Source organism: Periplaneta americana, chromosome 8, assembly GCF_040183065.1.
Source record: "Periplaneta americana isolate PAMFEO1 chromosome 8, P.americana_PAMFEO1_priV1, whole genome shotgun sequence".
Classification (NCBI taxonomy): Eukaryota; Metazoa; Arthropoda; class Insecta; order Blattodea; family Blattidae; genus Periplaneta; species Periplaneta americana.
Window position 1 is genome coordinate 57,459,478 of NC_091124.1, and position 20,196 is coordinate 57,479,673.

The 20,196-nt window shown below is 35.6% G+C and overlaps 1 protein-coding gene across 1 annotated transcript in view; it reads right to left on the reverse strand.

The window, feature by feature from the left end:
- The window catches only part of LOC138704219 (synaptogenesis protein syg-2-like), a 536,676-nt gene that overhangs the window by 109,891 nt on the left and 406,589 nt on the right, over positions 1–20,196 (reverse strand). Inside the window, exon 5 of the mRNA XM_069832100.1 lies at positions 2,876–3,110. Within this exon, the coding sequence (XP_069688201.1) occupies positions 2,876–3,110 (235 nt within the window). The remainder of the gene's footprint in view (positions 1–2,875; positions 3,111–20,196) is intronic.

Consider the following 20,196-nt stretch of genomic DNA (forward strand, 5'->3'; position numbering starts at 1 on the left):
TTAGGGTAGGCATATATGGATCGAATGCGGAGACTAAGAGGAAGGCAGTGGAAGACCTGCCCTTGGGCAGAACACTATGTACGTACGTATGTATGTATGTATCATCACCAGGGAACGGATTTATATGGACTAAAAATATATGAAATATGTAAATATATATGTAGTTATTTTTACCAAAATATGGAATTAAATATGGATTTTTACCAAAATATGGAATTAAATATGGACTTAAAATTATAAAAAAATGACTATGTACGTTAAATATTGGTACATTTTAATCAAACTAAACAAAAAATATAATGGACGTACCTTATCTTCCAATGTAGTTTCAACAAAACACAATTTTTATTGTCTGTTACCATAACAATAGGTTACAAACATTTCTTTCAAGTGCTGAAAAGTGAATCTTCTTCTATTGTCTCTGAGGATAGATTTATACTGACTAAAAGAGCGTTCGACGTCACAAGAAGTAACTGGTACATAATTCAATTTCACAATGTCTGCTGGGGATAAGTCCAAGTTAATCTTCACTGTTGATTCACCACTCATCACAGCAACAACCTTTTGTAGTTCTTCATATCCAGGGTTTTTTGAAAGTACAGTGTCCACCTTAGCTCTTACTGCATCTGCAACTTTACCTCTACCACGATTCAGTTGTTCCACAGTACTATTTATAATTTCAAAACTTTCAGATAGTGAAAGGTGCCTATTTTGGAGACTTTTGAGCGTTTTTATGATGCATGAAAATGTATGCTGAATGTGAGCTAAGTCATTCTTCACACTTATGTCACAGGTAACTATTTTCGCAGTATCAATTGAGACTGCATCTTCAGAGTCCAATGCAAGGAGAACATTGTTAATAGAGTCTATATGTTCGGCATAATATTCAACTGCTTCTAGCCATGTACCCCATCTAGTTAAAATTGGCTTTGGTGGCAATGGAATTTCAGGGTACATTTCTTTCAACACGTTAACTCTACTGGGAGCTTTGAGAAATACTTTTTTCACTGATGAAATCAACAAATCTACTTTAGGGAAATTGTCTCTGACCACTTCTGCCACACGATGAAATGCATGCGCCACACAAGTAAAATGAGTCAATTTAGGATATACAACAGATAATGCTTGTCCAGCTTTGACCATATAAGGGGCAGCATCGCTAATAAAGAATAACACATTATCGTACATAATACCCTTTGGCCACAGGATACCCATAGCTTCGTTGAACAGTTTAACTATAGTTTTGTTATTGCACTTTTCTAGAACATCACAATGTAAAAGAATTCGTTCAGAATATTGTTCACTTAACAAACCGATAACTACATTACCAACAAGTCTACCTTCTTTGTCGGGAGTCTCATCAATGGAAACCCAAATTGAACTATCTTTAATTTCATCTCTTATCTTCTGTATTGTCTCATCGTAGATGGATGGAGCATACGTCTTCCTAAGTGTTGACTCATCCGGGATTGTATGTTGAGTATATTTTTCAAGGAATTCCCTGAAGACCTTATTCTTTAGTTTGTAGAGAGGAATATCAGCAGAGATGAGAGAACGGCACAGGTCGATGTTAAACTCAGATCTTACATTCGATGTTGTTGGTTGTGTTAAAAACAATTGTCTCTGCTTGGAATTTAGTTGTTTGTTGGCCTGATGTTTACTAGTTGTAATGTGTTGTTGCACCAGGAACTTTTGTCTAGATGATACTGCACACTGACACAAATTACAAAATAATATTTTATTGTCAGTTGATAAACCATCTTCTTTAAATTCTGAAATGTAACTTGTTAGTTTTGATTTTAAATTGACTGAATGACGTATTTTTGGCATATTTACCGTCTTTATAGTATGATTTACAAAACTGAACCTATGTGTACTCTGACTGGCATTTAACTGTTGAGCTGCACAACTGAAGTCTGTTAAAAATTTTAAATTAAATTAATACAGTTTTGTAACTTACTTTCCCATTGTTGATAGGACTGCTAATTTTCAAATAACTCTGATGTTAAAGGGATTACTGAACATGTGTTTAAATCTCTATTGTTGAAATGTATTTTTAAAAGTTAATGGAATTTTGTTTTGTTTTATTGTTAAACCTAATATAATATGGACTGTTTTATATGAAATATGGAAAATATATGGAAATTAACGAAAATATGTACTAAACTCTAAAATATGGAAAAATATGGAAAATAAAAGTAGGATTTTTCAACCCTACACATTGTGAAACATAAAGATAATGCAAAATATAAATTATATTAGCTTTATAAGTAAATATGTATTTACATATAAATCCTTTCCCTGATCATCACTATAGAATTTTGTTATTATAGGTTTAATTTGTAATTCAGTAAATACAAAAATATTCTTTGTTCTTAACTTCTATGATAAATTGTCTAGCTTTCATTAATCAGGTAATCTTGTCGTACTTTAATTTTTACTGTAATTGTAATTGTAAATTTAATGTTAATTGTAATTTTATTCTCATATTATAGTTGTACTCCCCTGGTAGAGGGGCAGAGAAGGTCTGATGGCCTTATCTCTACCAGGTTAAATAAATGAACACTAAATACTAAAATTCTAAATATGTATGTATGTATGTATGTATGTATGTATGTATGTATATATGTATGTATGTATGTATGTATGTATGTATGTATGTATGTATGTATGTATGTATGTATGTATGTATGTATGTATGTATGTATGTATGTATGTATGTATGTATGTATGTATATATATATGTATACGCAAATAAAATTGGAATTATTTTCACATCAAACATTTTTAATAACCAAAAATGAAAATCAAGTTAAATGGATGCAGTTAGCAGGCAATGGCGTTACAGAAGGTTATAAAGCCAGAAGCCACTCACCAAGAGAAGACTCACGAGTACCGAGGACTGAAGCAAGACGCGGTCGCTCCTCTTCGAGAATGATCTCGGCCTCTTCGCGGTACAGCTGGAACATGGTGGCCACGCACTGGACCCTCAGCTTGCCGTACTGGAAGGTACTGCTGTCCATGTCCAACTCTAGGCCAATTGTTGTTACTTGACGCGACTGAGGGTCGTCACTGCGGATTGGGTACTGCCTTACGAAGCTCGCATTCATCTGAAACCAAATACATACGCAGAGGTCAATACTACCGTGAGATCCAACGAGCGGTGGATTTTTAATCTGCGCACACAAGGTTACAATTGCTATGGGAAGCGTGACGAGGAATCCCGCCAGTAGTCACAATCGGCGTGAGGATCTTGATTGTGTGTTGTGCTTCATGATAGTGAGGATCTTGATTGTTTGTTGTGTTTCATCGTAGTGAGGATCTTGATTTAGTGAGGATCGTGATTGTGTGTTGTGCTTCATGGTAGTGAGGATCTTGATTGTGTGTTGTGTTTCATCGTAGTGAGGATCTTTATTTAGTCAGGATCCTGATTGTGTGTTGTGTTTCATCGTAGTGAGGATCTTTATTTAGTCAGAATCCTGATTGTGTGTTGTGTTTCATCGTAGTGAGGATCTTGATTGTGTGTTGTGTTTCATCGTAGTGAGGATCTTTATTTAGTCAGGATCCTGATTGTGTGTTGTGTTTCATCGTAGTGAGGATCTTTATTTAGTTAGGATCCTGATTGTGTGTTGTGTTTCATCATAGTGAGGATCTTGATTGTGTGTTGTGTTTCATCGTAGTGAGGATCTTGATTGTGTGTTGTGTTTCATCGTAGTGAGTATGTTGATTGTGTTGTGTTTTATCGTAGTGAGGATCTTGATTGTGTGTTGTGTTTCATCGTAGTGAGGATCCTGATTGTGTGTTGTGTTTCATCGTAGTGAGGATCTTGATTGTGTGTTGTGCTTTATCGTAGTAAGGATCTTGATTGTGTTGTCTTTCATCGTAGTGAGGATCTTGATTGTGTGTTGTGCTTAATCATAGTGAGGATCTTGATTTTGTGTATGTTTTTTCGTAATGAGGATCTTTATTGTGTGTTATGTTTCATCGTAACATTACTTGTAGCCACCGGCGTGGCTGAGTCGGTTAAGGTGCTTGCCTGCCGGTCTGAAGTTGTGCTCGGGCGCGGGTTCGATCCCCGCTTGGGCTGATTACCTGGTTGCGTTTTTTTTCGAGGTTTTCCTCATCCGTAAGGTGAATGCCAGGTAATCTATGGCGAATCCTCGGCCTCATCTCGCCAAATATCATCTCGCTATCACCAATTTCATCGACGCTAAATAACCTAGTAGTTGATACAGCGTCGTTAAATAACCAACTAAAAAACATTACTTGTGATTAAGAAAATGAAGTGGCTTTCACTTTAATAAAGAGAATATAAACCCTAGCAATACCATCGGGCATCGGTGGATGAGGGCTACTTCGTACTCGCCTACTCCAAAATTTATATTTTTAATATGTAATTCATATGTTAAAAATATGAAAATATTATTTATTATCAGTTATGAATCCTTCTATCTTATTGTGTAATTGTTAATCCTTTTCACTAATAGTTTTACTAATATAAAATAGGCTAGGTGGACAAAAAATATTCCCTTTGTTGAAGTAAATGTTGGAAAATATACAATGACATTTCAATGTTTATATTTTATTGTAATATATAGGCCTACTATTTGCTGGTTACCAATGTAAAAAAATTAATTATTGTTCAAAATTAAGCATTTCTGTAGTAAAATTGTGGTCTGTTCAATGCGTGAGGACGTGTGTGAAGAAACTGATGTGTAACATTTTACTGACTGTTACGTTGAAGTAATCCTTCGAAAATATGTAGTGATATTTCAATTTTTCTATTTTATTATGGTACATACTATTTGCTGATTGCAAATGTTAAACAACTGTTCAAAATTAAACATTTCTATAGTGGTCACAAAATACTCCCCCCCCCCCCCCCGTTGGTACTGTATGTTATTTAAGATATCTTGCTATTGCTAGGGTTAGTTGTTCAAAATTCTTAACGAGCAAGAAAGCTTACAAGAAACTGAAGCAATGTTTCAGATTAGAGTAACCGGAAACACGAGTCCTTTCACAATCGTACGCTATAAACTTCTTCATAACAGGAGATCTACGGAATCTCTGTGTAATAAAAAGAACTATGGCAAAAAAAACTTATAAATGAAGGAGTTAATGATATTCGAGTTCAGTTCTTCATCCGAAGGTGCGAGAAATGCTTGAAAACAAAGGTGAACACTTACAGTATTTCATGCACATAATTTCATTCCGGGTAGTATATTTTTGATCCATCCAATCGGCCTACACGCGAGGGCAGTGTACCGCGGCATGTCGGTCACTAATTATATACAGTGAATGCAAAAAGTGTTCGTACTCTTAGAAAATTCAGATTATAATACACTTTAAGGAGAATCGCAGGATCCCAGAATACAATAATGCACTAATTAAGAATAGAGAGTTCTGACGCTCACAAATATGCTATCTATATAAACAACAAAAGTAGTATAATATTTGGAAAATTAAATAAAGCTCAATAATGATACACAAGTCGGCACAACAAGTGATCGTACACCTGAAGTAATCATACTAAAAGAAGTGTTGGAGCGGTGGTGTTGCCAGTATGTACTCGTTTGTGTGCCTCTTTGTGTGCAGCTGTGACAGGAGGAGAGCTCCGTCATCAGTGAATGAAGAGCTGAAACGTCAAATTGGGCAGCAACCGTAAAGAAACATGTGAGGAGACAAGAAAAGTTATTATTAAGCTGGATAACCAGTGCAAATCGTTACGTGAAATATCGGAACTCGTTGGGAGACCTCGGTCTACAATCCAATCAATTTATGATAGGTTCTCCGCATCAAAAACTGTGAAAAACAAGCCAACAACTGGACGACCTAAAGTTCTAACCGAACATGATGAGCGCGTGATTATTAGGGAAATTTAAAAAAGATCCAAAGATTAGTGCAGTAAAGGTTGTCGCAGATTTGGAAAGACGAGGTATGAAAGTTTCAGCCAGCACAGCCATGATTATCATGGTCGCATAGCCAGAAAAAAGTGTTGAGTGAGTAACAAAAATCGCATAAATGATTTAATCTCGCGAAAAAATACCGAGATAAAGGAATGGAGTATTGGAAAAAAGTAATTATTTCGGACGAGAGCAAATTTAATGTTTCTGGTTCGGATGGGAGAAGTAGATGTGGCGACAAAAGAATACAGAGATGGATGTTCAACACCTTGTGCCTATAGTAAAACATAGAATTGAGTCAGTGCTAGTTTGGGGGTGTATGAGTGCCTCGGGCGTGGGTAGACTGCATTTTATTGATAGTGTGATGGACCGCAAAAGGTATGGGAACATTTTAAAGCAGAATCTCCTTGCTAGTGTTGAAAAGTTTGGTCTTCAAGGTACTCTTGTTTTCCAGCAAGGTAATGACTTCAAACATACTGAGGGAAACACTCGATTGTGGCTGCTCTACAATACCCCAAAACAATTTCACACACCCCCTCTGCTACCTGACACTAACGTCATCGAACATCTTTGCGCTATTCTAGACAAAAACATAAGAAAGCATTATTTCTCAAATAAAGAAAGTCTTAAGCACGCTCTTAAAAAAGAATGGGACTTCATTGATTCCACAATTACAGAAAAATTAGTAGAATTAATAGCACAAAGGCTGGAGGCAATAATCGCGGTAAAGGGCAATCCTACAAGGTACTGAAATGCGGTATTGGTTTATAAAGAATTCCTGATAGCAGGTGTACGATAACTTCTTGTGTGTATGAAAATAGGAGTGATTTAATTGTTGTTAAATATATTATAGAAATTATTAGATTTTTTTACTTTTTTGCTACACTCAATAAAATGTATAGAGTTTTCAGTCATAGTATTATATTTGTAAACATTTCAGACGTTTCATTTGTCCTCAGAAGCTATTTTAATCACATTTTGTAGATGTACGATCACTTTGTGCAGTCACTGTACATATAGACCTCTTTATTAAATGGACACTCTGGTGAGAAAGTAATGTAAAAATTTCAGTTTTTTTTTTTTTTTTTCACTTAAACACAGAATTGCTATGATTACTTCCACCTGTCAAAAGAATTTGTTTAATTCTGCTTCTGAGGTAGAATAACCTATAAAATCAGCTAACACTCAGGAATCAATTCCATGTGAAAGTAAGCAATTCTTAATTCTCAATTTAAATTGATTAACTGTTCGGCAATTCCTCACATGACGAGGTAAGAAGTTCCATAGGCGAAAAACTGACAAGGTGAAAGAGGATGAATAGAAAGAGGTACGGTGACGAGGACTCGATAATAAAGCCTGATGTTGATTCCGCAATGTTGTAAGATATTCAGAGCGAGTTCTCAGATATTTTGAAATAGAAGTGAGTAATATTCTAAATAGAACATAAAAAGAATGTGTTGTTCTCCGCTCCTTTAGGCGGACCCATGAAAGAGCTTCAAAAGATGGTGTTATACGGTCAAATCTAGGAATATTGCAGATGAAGCGGACACATTATGAACACGTTGAAGTCTTTCAGTTAAATTGGCATTTATATTTGTCAAGAGAGAATCGCAGTAATCAAAATGGGTCATCACTAGCGATTGAACAATGTTTCCTTTTATGGAAAGAGGCAGGCAATTTCGCTTAATTTTTCTCGGCTTAGGTTTTTCGTATGTTTTCCAAGAAATATTGTAATAGATGCATGATTTTTTGTGGATGTTCTTGAATGTGACTTAATAACATTTACGATCTAGACTTTCTTTAAAATCTCATGTTATATAGTAAGTATAGTATTATATATGTATACTGGCAATTTTTATGATTGACTGCATAAAATACTTCCTATTTCTTGAGTAAATGAATGAAAACTCTTGTCAGTAAAGATTTTCGGAGAGTCTGGAGGATTTTTAGACAAAATTTGAGGAACAAATTTTTTAATTTGTGGGAGGAATAGCTATTTTTTTTTTCAAAATGACAGTTCAATTTATTACAATGCTAATATTTATGTTAGTGTGTAAAGTGTAATTGTGTAAATTGTGTAAGTGAAGTGTGTTCGTGTCAGTGTAGTTCTATAGTTCATAGTGGCTGCGAAAAGTATTTGAACAGTAAAATGGTTTTGAAGTGTTAGTGAAATCAGGATAGAATCAGTGCAGTGAGTGAGTTTACAGCGAAATAAGTGTAGTGCCGAAAGGTACTTGTGCAGATATGAACCTATCACACTCGTGGGTCGTAGTTCGAACTTAGGGTTAAGATATAAATTAGATTTACTTTAAATGTTATTTTAAGTGATCATACTTCATTTAATTCAGAATACTCCTTTATTATTATTATTATTATTATTATTATTATTATTATTATTATTATTAATGTTTTTATTAGTTGTGTTTATTATTAATTCTAATTATTGAGTGTAATTAGTTACCAGTGCCACCGGGTATAATATACCTATTTGCAGTGTGAATACATACATGCATGCATGTATACATACATACATACATACATACATACATACATACATACATACATACATACATACATACATACATACATACATACATACATACATACATACATACATACATACATTTAAAATGAAGTTAGAAGAAAATTTGTATAGAGACTCCTATTTGATATGCAACATGATAACTTAAAAAATTTCAAGTCTTTAGTTCGAACAATTTAGAAAATCGAAATTTTACTTTAGTGTATCCTGATTGTCCAGTCTTAGAGAATAATACCTTGTATAGGATACAAATTCGGCCTCTTCTCCAAAAACCCAAATATATCAGATTTCGGTATCAATTTCTATCTAAATTTTGTTAGCGCTACAGCCGACAAGAATGGAATGCTTGCGGAGGAAGATCTCTCGTTCGGGAATATGTGGTCTCAAGTCCCGTTGCCTTTGCGAAGACCTTCCCTTTACCTCAAAGCTATCACACGTTATTTGGTGCACTCCAAATTCTCAAGCCATGATTACATTTGAGGCCAGACGCGCCATTGCTCCAAATTCAATTAATACAGTCCGCCTAATCCCACTTAGCCGCGTAAGAGACATGGCATTAGACTAGGAGCCATTTCCGTGCAAGGACTGTGTTATCACTTACTGAGGATCTGAAGGTGACACGACACAATGGCTATTATATCGCAGCAGACTGTGATTGATCGTCAACATAATGCTGTAATTTGCAGGACAGGAGTAAGCTGTGACGACTGACGTGGTATAACGTGTCAATTACCATTGTTATCGCTCTCTCGCTCATCAACTGGCGTATCACTATCCGATGACTGCACGTATTTCAGTTATTGCTAGGCACGATAAAGAAGACAGCGTCTGAGGCAGCAGCTTGATCAGATAGCCTGAGACCGTAATTATAAATAACAATGAATTGATCATTTAATTTAACTACTTGTAGCACCGTCTTAATTGATGTATACATGAAAAGAATATTTACATGTGATTAGATGTATGCATTATCACTAGGAATGGAGTACTCGAAATTCACTTGCGTCAGTTTTTCTTCAAGAGATTTCTCAGTATATAAGCAAGGTTCACTTGCTGCCAAGACATCTGGTATTGTTGCCTAATGAAATAAGTGTACCAAAGTTAATCCAACTTCTTTCTTCATTAGCATTTTACTATGGGTTTGAAAGAGGCAAAATGCCGTTTACAATCATTTTGGAAGTTTGTTTTAATTAAGATACATTGCTTATGCTGGGTTGCAAGAAAACAGACCTATAAATGATGTATTCCTCCATTAGTTAATGGACCTTTAAAGTTAGTGGATTGTCGGGTTGCAGAAGAGGAATTTAACGGTCCACTAGTTATTGGATCGTTAACCAAGCATCTTTGGATTTCACAAGCGACGCAATAGTACTGAATAAATAAAAAGTGCTGAAGTGAGAAATTACTTTTATTGTTGTCAAAATTTGCAATAAATTCAGACTAATACGAACCAGAAAGAGATCAGGAACAGAAGTTTCAGTGAGAAAGATAAATATGCCTATTTGTTATTAGAAGTAGCGCACGAGTGCATTAATTTTCTAGAAAATAAAAAGACAGACTACAGAGCACATAACCTCATCGTCAGATGATGTACTACAGTCTGTAATAAAGAAATAATAACTTCGCTTTTCGAAGAATTAATGAATAAATTAGTAATCAATTTACCGTATATCGATGGCTAAGAAGAGATACCCCGTATCTACAAAATTGGTAATTTAGTTTAACTATTACTATTTAGATTAACTCTATTATTATTATTATTATGTTCACAAAATTGGACAGTGTACTAATATTTTATTCTCGAATAGAAGATCTTGCAAAGCACAAACATATATACGAGTAAATTTGTCTATTTTGAGAAAAACTAATTTCTAAAACAGCTTTTTTTTATTTAGGCCTACCTGTAAATGTACAGATACGAGGTGTCACTTTTTAGCCATCGATATTCAATATTATTACAATACCGTGTATATAGGCCTATTATACAAAATATCGCATGCCTGAATCTCATACGGGTAACATTATGATGGATCAAAATATATAAACTACTCGCCAATACACAAAATGTACGTAAGATGGCTGTCTAACGGAGGAATAAATATTATTATAGGAGGGAAATCAGATCTCTAAGTTAGTGAATCCTTTAACGGACCAATAACACTAAAGATGTTTCTGGCAACGCGTCTTTCAAATTTATTGGTCTGTTAGCAGCTAACGAAGGAATAAATTCGTTCTTGCAACCCACTATTAGTCTTTATAGCAAAATAGTTATTTATGATAAAAGTTCGTTAAAAGTTCAATATTTAGTACATATTCCGCTTCGCCTCGTTTACACAAATACACGAGGACCAGAAAGATAATATTACGAATGTGTGTCATACAATGGTTTTTCTACGATAGTGTAAATTCACAGTAAACAAATACTTCAAGTTGGAGAGATTTATAACTTATCTCTCAATTTAATTCGCAGACAATTTCTATTTTTATACACTGATAGCGTTGTCTCTGAGCCACATAACGAGGTACTGCTCGTTTCCGTATGTCAAGTCACACTGACGCAATCGGCCCTGACTCATACCGCAGCTCCGCACCGGGGTCCCTTAAAGTGGTGGTTTCGAAGAGACACGGATCCGAGCCACCGTGCGTGAAATTCTGTTCGCGCTTCCGGTATATACCGTCGACTGGTCTTTATAATAGAGTGTCAATGGGTAGGTTTGAATCAAGATGGCTGAAACATGGATCTAGCAGTTATTTCTTCCGTAGAACGTGAGGTAAGTATAGAGGAAATTCTAATAATAACTTATATATGTAGTCTGACCCATTTTCAACATTGGTGTTTTAAATAGCAACATTTTGTTACCTTTATGATCCTTTGTTTCATCCACGTTAGCCATTACATTGTAGGCCTACTATTATTATTTTTAATCTAGTTATTTACTGTAGAAACAGCAGCTATAAGTGAACTATATTGTGTATAAGAAATATGTTTCTGTTAATTATGTCAAAATAAACTTCTCTAAATTCAAAAAGTTAAGTTATCATTAAATAATCTCGCATAAAAGGTATCGGAATGTCTGAATTAACACGAAAATAAATGAAGAAACAATGCGAAATAAATACAAATTTAGGTTAATACTGTATATTTTATTTTAAATTAAGCATCACTATTTCTGACTACACGAGGAAATATATACTATATTTTTAGTTTTCTGCTAAATTAAAGAGTCAGGATAACCTATCTAAATATGAGTACCGGTATGTAATAAGTTAATAAATTAAATATTGAGTTACAGTAAACTTGCTAGGTTTTCCCAATCATCTCCTACACAGCACGCTTGTTTTTATAATTATTATTCGATAAATTGTATAATATGGGATAACTCCATAGTCAGTTTTTCACCCATATCGTTGCTGAACTCAGATGACCGTGACGCAATATTGTGTAGACTGAGTGTGTGCAGTGGCGTGGTATATTAAAAACCATCTTAACGTACTGTCCATAGGAGATGTCTTTGCGTGGAAACTAAATTCCATCCTCGCATTACCTGACGGGACGTGCGTGGCCCTTGGAAACCACCGCTTAAGACGGCCATTTTAAGTCCCTTGTGTATTTTTCTTCCTGCATTTCATAGTGAGGTTTCGTCATCACCATGTTTTCTTTTCCACCTTTCAGAGCACTGTCTAGTCGGTTTGATTCTCACATTTAAACCCGATCTAAAGTACAATAGTAGCAGAACTATCCATGTCATGATGAAGCATGGAACAAAACCACTTTTAAACTACAATATCATAGTGTTGGTAGTCTTAAGTATAAAATTCGTATAAGTATGGTTTGCAGAAATTGTACGGTAACATTCTTTTGAATCAAGTTTTCATTTATTGTTAGCTTGTAGCAAGAAGTAGAAATTGTATTTTTAAAATGTGGACTTTTTTCTAGTTTGGTTGAAATGAGTTTCCGTAAACAAAGACTGATGATGTGTAACAATACTTCCAAAAGCGTCGCTTTCGTAAATTACGGAGATATTTCTTTGAAATAAAGTCCTTTACAATCGGAAGAAAAAAAGAATTTTTGTAATTACATTTTTTGTAACAGAAACAATGAAATTATCAAGGAACTAATTTTGAATGTGAATTAAAGTATTTTATATAGGCTAATTAATTATACTCAAAGGTCCTTTGTGAAGAACTATTGAAAAGTTCGTACCGTACTCTTAACATTCCATTCTGTGGAGATGGAATGAAGCGTTCCGGATTTGTGTACATAGGAATTAATTGAAGAATTAATTGGGTGGCGATTCCTGACAAGAGAAATATTTTTAGAGCACGGAGGGAGAAATATCTCATCTCATATAATATATTTCAGGCTCTTCTGACGTAATTGGATCTCTTTATGGTGTAGTTTGTGTGCATGTCTGTAGGCCGCTCCAGCATCCCTCTCTTTTCTCTTTCCAAGAACTCAGAAATAAGAAGACGGAGGAGGGGAAATATCTATATTTTCTTTTTCTTCTTTCTTCCTGGAAAACTAGAATCATACATCGTGTAAAATTCCAACCCATCTCCACCTCCTTTCTTTCATTCCTATTTTATTTTTATAACGTAGCTTAAAAAATAGTCAGATTTTGTTTCCTGGATGAATAAATCTTTATTCGGCCGGAAGAGCGTGCTGCCGGCGTTGCTCCTGGAGTCAAAAAATGCCAGCCAGCCTACTTATTCATGCCTTTCCTCCCTCTTACACCCTTCTCGGCCAAGGTTCCTGAGACCCTACCACCAACTCATCACGTCTTCTCTTTGTGAGGTCCGGATGCCGACAAAACTGACGTGCTTTCCCCAAATTTCGAATATTTTTTATATTATTTTTCTCTCTTCCGCTCTATCCCCTTTTACATTATATCCATATCTTCTACCCCTTTTTCCATTGTCACTCTTCCGCCCTCCTTAATCTTATTCCCTTTCCGTTCTTGCCCACATTCTCCTCTTTTCTTCAAAGTTTAAAGTTAACTGTAATCCTTTGTCTACCTCTTAACATCTGAATCTCCAACGCACCCACTCCATTTCTCAGTTCCTTTAATCAATTAGTTTATCCATTAATCCTATTATTGTACGCTCAGGCAAACAGGCTTGACGGAGTGACGTATTGCATCAGCGGAATGCGATGGGCCGCGCGTAGCCAACAGGTCGTTGCTCTGATCTCTTGCAAAATTAAATTACTCACAAATTATTAATAACTAGAGACGCTCTTGCAATCTCCGTCACGAAGGATTGTCTCCTAAACAATCCCAAATGACCCATTACCCGTGAGGCGATGTAGAAAATACAGCGTCTTACTTTAAAGAATTTACACTAAAATCCATTTTAAACTTCCGCCCTTTCTTCTGAGAACAAAATTCGCCAGAAGTATAGAGCAATACTTAAAGAGATAGCTACAGCTTCGAGCACTGAAATATGCTTTTTCCTCGCTGTATACACATGATGCAACATTACTCCTGCTCTTCCAGCCAAGTTAAACGACACAATAATCCCTTTTTCTTCCTGTGTTAAAAACCTTGGAGTTTACTTTGACACGCATTTAAACTGGAATAACCAAGTAACCCATATTACCAAAAAAGTGCTTTCCATACTACATTCCTTAAACAGCATTCGAAAATTCCTTCCGCTATCACTGAAGAAAACACTAGTGGAAACACTAGTAATGCCCCACTTCGATTATTGTGATTTTCTACTGACTGACCTCAATGTCAACCAGTCGCAAAAATTACAACGTATTCATAATTGTGTTCGCTTCGTCTGCGATGTCCGTCGCGCTGACCACATCACCCCATCCTTCCAAACTCTAAACTGGCTACGGCTTAACGAACGTAGAAATTTTCATTCTCTTGTTCTCCTTTTCCAAGTCCTTCACACTTCTACACCTACCTACCTTGCCTCCCGTTTCAGTTACCTGTCATCATATCATAATCTCTTCACACGCACGCAAAATAGCCGCATACTAGCCATACCAACACATAAGACATCATCGTATTCATCATCATACACAATCTCGCTCTCGCGCTTGTGGAATACCCTACCCAGTGACATCAGAGACTGTCGGAATTTAGTGGCGTTCAAAAGCAAACTTATTAAGCATTTTCTTACTGCGTAGAGTAGGTTTATTTTTTACTCAATCAATAAAAGAAATGCTTCTCTCTTCTTAACTTTTACAATAAACTGTCTAGGTTTTATTAATCAGTTAATCTTTGATTTTTATTGTATTTTTTAATTTAATATTAATTGTAATTATAATTGTAATTGTATTCTTGTCCACACCTGTGGAGTAACGGTCAGCGCGTCTGGCCGCAAAACCAGGTGGCCCGGGTTCGAATCCCGGTCGGGGCAAGTTACCTGGTTGAGGTTTTTTCCGGGGTTTTCCCTCAACCCAATACGAGCAAATGCTGGGTAACTTTCGGTGCTGGACCGCGGACTCATTTCACCGGCACTATCACCTTCATTTCATTAAGACGCCAAATAACCTAGTTGTTGATACAGCGTCGTAAAATAACCCAAAAAATAAAATAATTGTATTCTTAATATTGTAGTTGTAATCCACTGGTAGAGGGGAAGAGAAGGCCTGATGGCCTTATCTCTACCAGGTTAAATAAAATAAATAAATAAAATAAATGATAGACAGTTTCAAATTAATACACAGAAAATGCCATTCTTTCTTCAATATATTTCAATTTTCTAATATGCATTTAATTAACAAAAATGGCGGCTACTCCCTTTGTTTAAATCAAGAGTTGTACTCTTAGCACAACGAATTTTCAAAATTCTTATTAATTTCTGTATATTTTATTATTAATTTCTGTATATCTCAACTGATTGAATTGTTTATGCCTTAAATTGAATTAACTTGTTATATATTATTTTTATAACTCAACTGATGAATAATCGTTTGTGTTGTAAATTTAATAACCTGATTGGCTATGTACTGCATATTTTTAGTAGAGCCATCGATGTAGCTCAGTTGGCAGACTCGCTGGCCTGCTAATCCGGAGCTGCGCTCGAGCTTGGGTTTGATCCCTCGTTTGGTCCCATTGGTTTCTTCCGAGGTTTTCCCCAGCCGTGGGACTGATGCCGGATGGTCTATGGTGAGTCCTCGGCCTCACTTCATTTCACCTCCTTTGATCTGATTACCTGGTTGGGTTTTTCCGAGGTTTCCCCCAACCATAAAGCAAATGCCAGGTAATCTTTTGGCGAATCCTCGGGCCTCACATCATCTCACTACATCCCACCAAAATATTGCAAAAAGTTATAGAAAATTGTAAGAAATTGTAGAAAATTGCAAAATTGTAAAATTGTAAAATTTGTAAAATATTGTAAAAATTGTAATTTTAATTGTAATCTTGTAAAATTTTGACTTGTTCCACATCTTCATTGCTAATGTTAGATCTATGGAATATAATAAATGAAATAAAAAAAATCATTTTAAAGTAGAGTATAGTTCTACAAGGCAGAATATATTGAGATTTCTAGATAAGTAATATTTAAAAAATTTTATATTTATGTAGGTAACATGTTTCAAGGTTTTTCAAACAAAAATTGTTGTACACAAAGTAACTCTCATATGGGCTTGATTCTTTTGTAAATAATTCATATGTAAACATGTACAAAGAAATTCATAAAATTTTGTTCAGTAGTTTCAGAATTACCACTGATGTAAATTTTTCAAAATGCAGTTAACGGAAAAAGAGTGTCAAAGATATAATTCGCAATGTAGTACCATGTGCAGCGTCTTGTATTAAAATTCATAGCTTTAAAATTAATATAAGTACTGAAATAATTGTTTCAGTAAAATAAACTTGGGTATACTGTGTGTGTGTATATAATACAAAGGAAGAGAGTTCGGGCGGCTCCGTGAATCGGGTCTCGGCATAGCTCAGATGGAAAGAGCGCTCAGCGAGCAAAGCTGAGAGGTCCTGGGTTCGATTGCCGGTGCCGAAACAAATTTTCTCCAATAATGTGTAAACTTTAAATATTTCGTAGCACAGTGTCCCTGAAATAATATTCCTTCTTTCTATTGCGTATACACACTACATAATTTCCACGTAATATGTATCTCGATTTACTGATAGGCTTGTATGATTACCAGTAAATCTTGAACTTTTGCTTTCAACTTCGTGTGATTGGAAGATTTAAAATCTGCCATGTTAAAAACCGCTCACTAAACTGCACAACTCCGCTGCAAACGTTAGTGCGTAATCAAACTTGTTCTCTACTGTGAATATTGCTGTAATGTAGTTGCGAAAGTCATCCATCCACAGTTATGGATATGCTGTGACTTGTTTATGTGGACAGAGTATAGTATACACAGTAAGCAACTAGTGAGATGAATGACCAATATGCGTGTACATAACCTGAAATCTATGTTTCCTTCAATTTATCCGTCATACTTCGTTTCCAATGCCTTCTAACCTAGTAAGTAATAACTGAACTTCTCTGCATTTCTACTCGCTTGGCGGCGTCTATTTCTGTTTCTTGGGTGTGTTCATTTGTAGAATGAAATTAGCCTAATTTTGGGAATGAAACAGAATTATAACTATACCCCTTTCCATGCGATTTAGTTCACGGAGTTCGCGGCTTTTTAGCCGCTTAGAACAACACAGACATTCGCATTTTAAGCAACTCTGCCTAGTCGTAATCCTAAAACTCAGCCGCTGTTAGTTATGGTAAGTTAAATATTATATGCGACCAGATAAAATACTGTTGTCATCTGAAAGTTAGAAATTTATAAAACAGTTATATTGCCGGTTGTTCTTTAGACTCTCACTTTGAGAGAGGAACATAGGTTAACGGTGTTTGAGAATAAGGTGCTTAGGAAAATATTTGGGACTAAGAGGTATGAAGTTACAGGAAAATGGAGAAAGTTACATAACACAGAACTGCATGCATTGTATTCTTCACCTGACATAATTATGAACATTACATCCAGACGTTTGAGATAGGCAGGGCATGTAACACGTATGAATATTGTACGAATCCAGAAATGCATATAGAGTGTTAGTTGGGAGGCCGGCGGGAAAAATACCTTTGGGGAGGCCGAGACGTATATGGGAAGATAATATTAAAATGGATTTGAGGGAGGAGGGATATGATGGTAGAGACTGGATTGATCTTGCTCAGGATAGGGGCCAATGGCGGGTTTATGTGAGGGTGGCAATGAACCTCCGGGTTCCTTAAAAGTAAGTAAGTAAGTAAACAACGAAGAAGATGAGACGCATAAACTAAATCGCGTGAAAAGCATTAATTATATTAGAGATGAAGTGCTATGGAATAATAATAATAATAATAATAATAATGATAATGATAATAATAATAATAATAATGCAACAAATAATTATATTCTTACTATTTCAATAGCGCGTCAATGATTTTTTTAGTACTGAATGTCGACTGCATTGCTAAGAAGTCTCTAGCTGTCTAAGCTACAGCTCAATAAATTTCAAGAGTCAACCTCGAATTACTGCACCTGCATTTCGTATAGCCTATAGATTAAGTTGAAATATTTTAATATGAGGTACACGCAAACTTGTGAAAGGAGCAAACCAAGCGTAAATGTTTCCATAGGCAGCTTTCATCCCTCCCTCAGCCTCACTGCAAAGCCGTATCTTTAGTCTTACGCCATGACTAATTTTCTTCTTCGTCTCCCGCTGTATTCTTCTTGTATTTTGCTTCTTGTCATCCTTTTTTTCCTCCGCCTATTCCCAATTCCTCTCATCCCGTAAGCTACTTTACTCCCACCCCGCGTTCAGCTCACCCTAATTGTCTTTTTGCACACACTCTGTCCGTTACTTTCCTTCCAATATGTCTCCCCCCCTCTATTTTCCCCCCTTCTTGCTTGTTCTTATTCGTACGCCATACACTTTGATTTCCTACTCTCCCTCCACGCCCAATTATATTTTTGTGTTTCCTGTTATTTTATTTTCTTCTTTCTGCCTACCCTTAAGTTCTCAGTCTCTAATTTGTTCCTATACATCCCATTTCACATTTATTCCTTTCTCTATTTTTTTCGTCTTCTCTTCCCTTTAATTCCGGTTCCTAGCGTTCGTGTAAGGAACCCTTTCTTTCTCCAACACTCCTTCTTTTATCCGAGACTTTTATTTCCCCGTCGAGTTTTACTGTCAGAGCTCAAAGATGGGTGTACCAGGAATACGAAATGACCGCCTTTATTCTGCGGACTTAGAAGAGTGCGTCTTCGCAAGCCATTCGCTGCTTCGGCGGTTGGCTGGTTATTCGGGGCGAACTTTTGTGTGGAGGGTGAATGATGGCCATAGGCGAGGAAGGACACGGGACCCTGAAACGCGGCTACGTTATTGAAGAAGGCAATTCCTGCTTGTAAGCTAGACGTCTCTGAATTAAGTGCGCCGCGGCATATATCATCAAGCCAACCAGACTTCCACATGAACATGAAGAATAACACGCATTTCTCTTTATTAAAGAAAGCACTTTCTAACTGCCACTGAAGTCAAATCTAGGACCATCAGATGCTCCCCATCATCATCATATTTAGTTTCCCTTCCTTTCTTTCTGACATATTTACTTTCTTCCTATATGAAGTATAGAGAGGAAGAATTGCAACGCTACGAAAACCAATATCGATATTTTAATACTTAATATAACGAGAAATTCCGACTTTATTAATAAATTTATGAGCAACAATTGGAATCTATTAATTTTTTTGCGAATATGACAGTAAGTACGGTATTATTATTATTATTATTATTATTATTATTATTATTATTATTATTATTATTATCATTATCATTATCATTACTATTGATTTGAGGGAGGTGCGATATGATGGTAGAGACTGAATTAGTCTTGCTCAGGATAGGAACCGATAGGGGTTATGTAAGGATGGCAATGAACCTCCGTGTTCCTTAAAAGCTATAACTAAGTAAGTATTATTACTAATACTATTTTACTGACATATGTGACTCATTCGAATTTTATAATAGTACATTATGCAACGAGCCTATAATGGTAGTAATTAAGACGCGAGTATATTTATGAAACGAGCGCAAGCGAGATTAATAATTTTCATACGAGCGTCTTAATTACCATTATAGGCAAGTTTCATACGACTTTTTATACTCGACCATATTTCTAACTTGAAATTATTCATAAGTATTCATGTTATTCTTATCTGACTGGGGATCGGAACTGACCTTGTGCAATATCTCATAAATTGTGAGATGTGCGCAGACGCGAAAGTATTGATTTTTTCCGAGAAATAAATGTCATTGACCTTGATATAATCTAGAGAGTAAAATAAACATTAATCTTGAAATTGATTTAGACATTGAAAAACGAGTTGACAAATTGAATTTATTTGAATATTATTTACAATTAACGCTAATTATTATAGTAACATAACATAACCTTCTGCGACAGTATTGAATTTCCAGCCTCCGTGACGTTTCGCTAGTTGCCTTTCGATTGCATATCCGAGAATAATCGATACTTGCGCTTTCAAATTGCTACAATGGTGTTTTCTGATTGGTGGAACACCTGAACTTTAATGAATAGGTGTACTTTAATGAGGTCCATTAAAGGGCTGCTACCAGGTGTATAATTACTACATTTCGGCATGGTCGAGCATAAAAATACACTCGACAGATAGCAAAACGCATATGTGCTATATCTAGCGGAAATAACTTGAAATTTGTGTCACACAAAATGTTCTAATTTTCCTGTTTTTAAAGTAAACAGAAATCA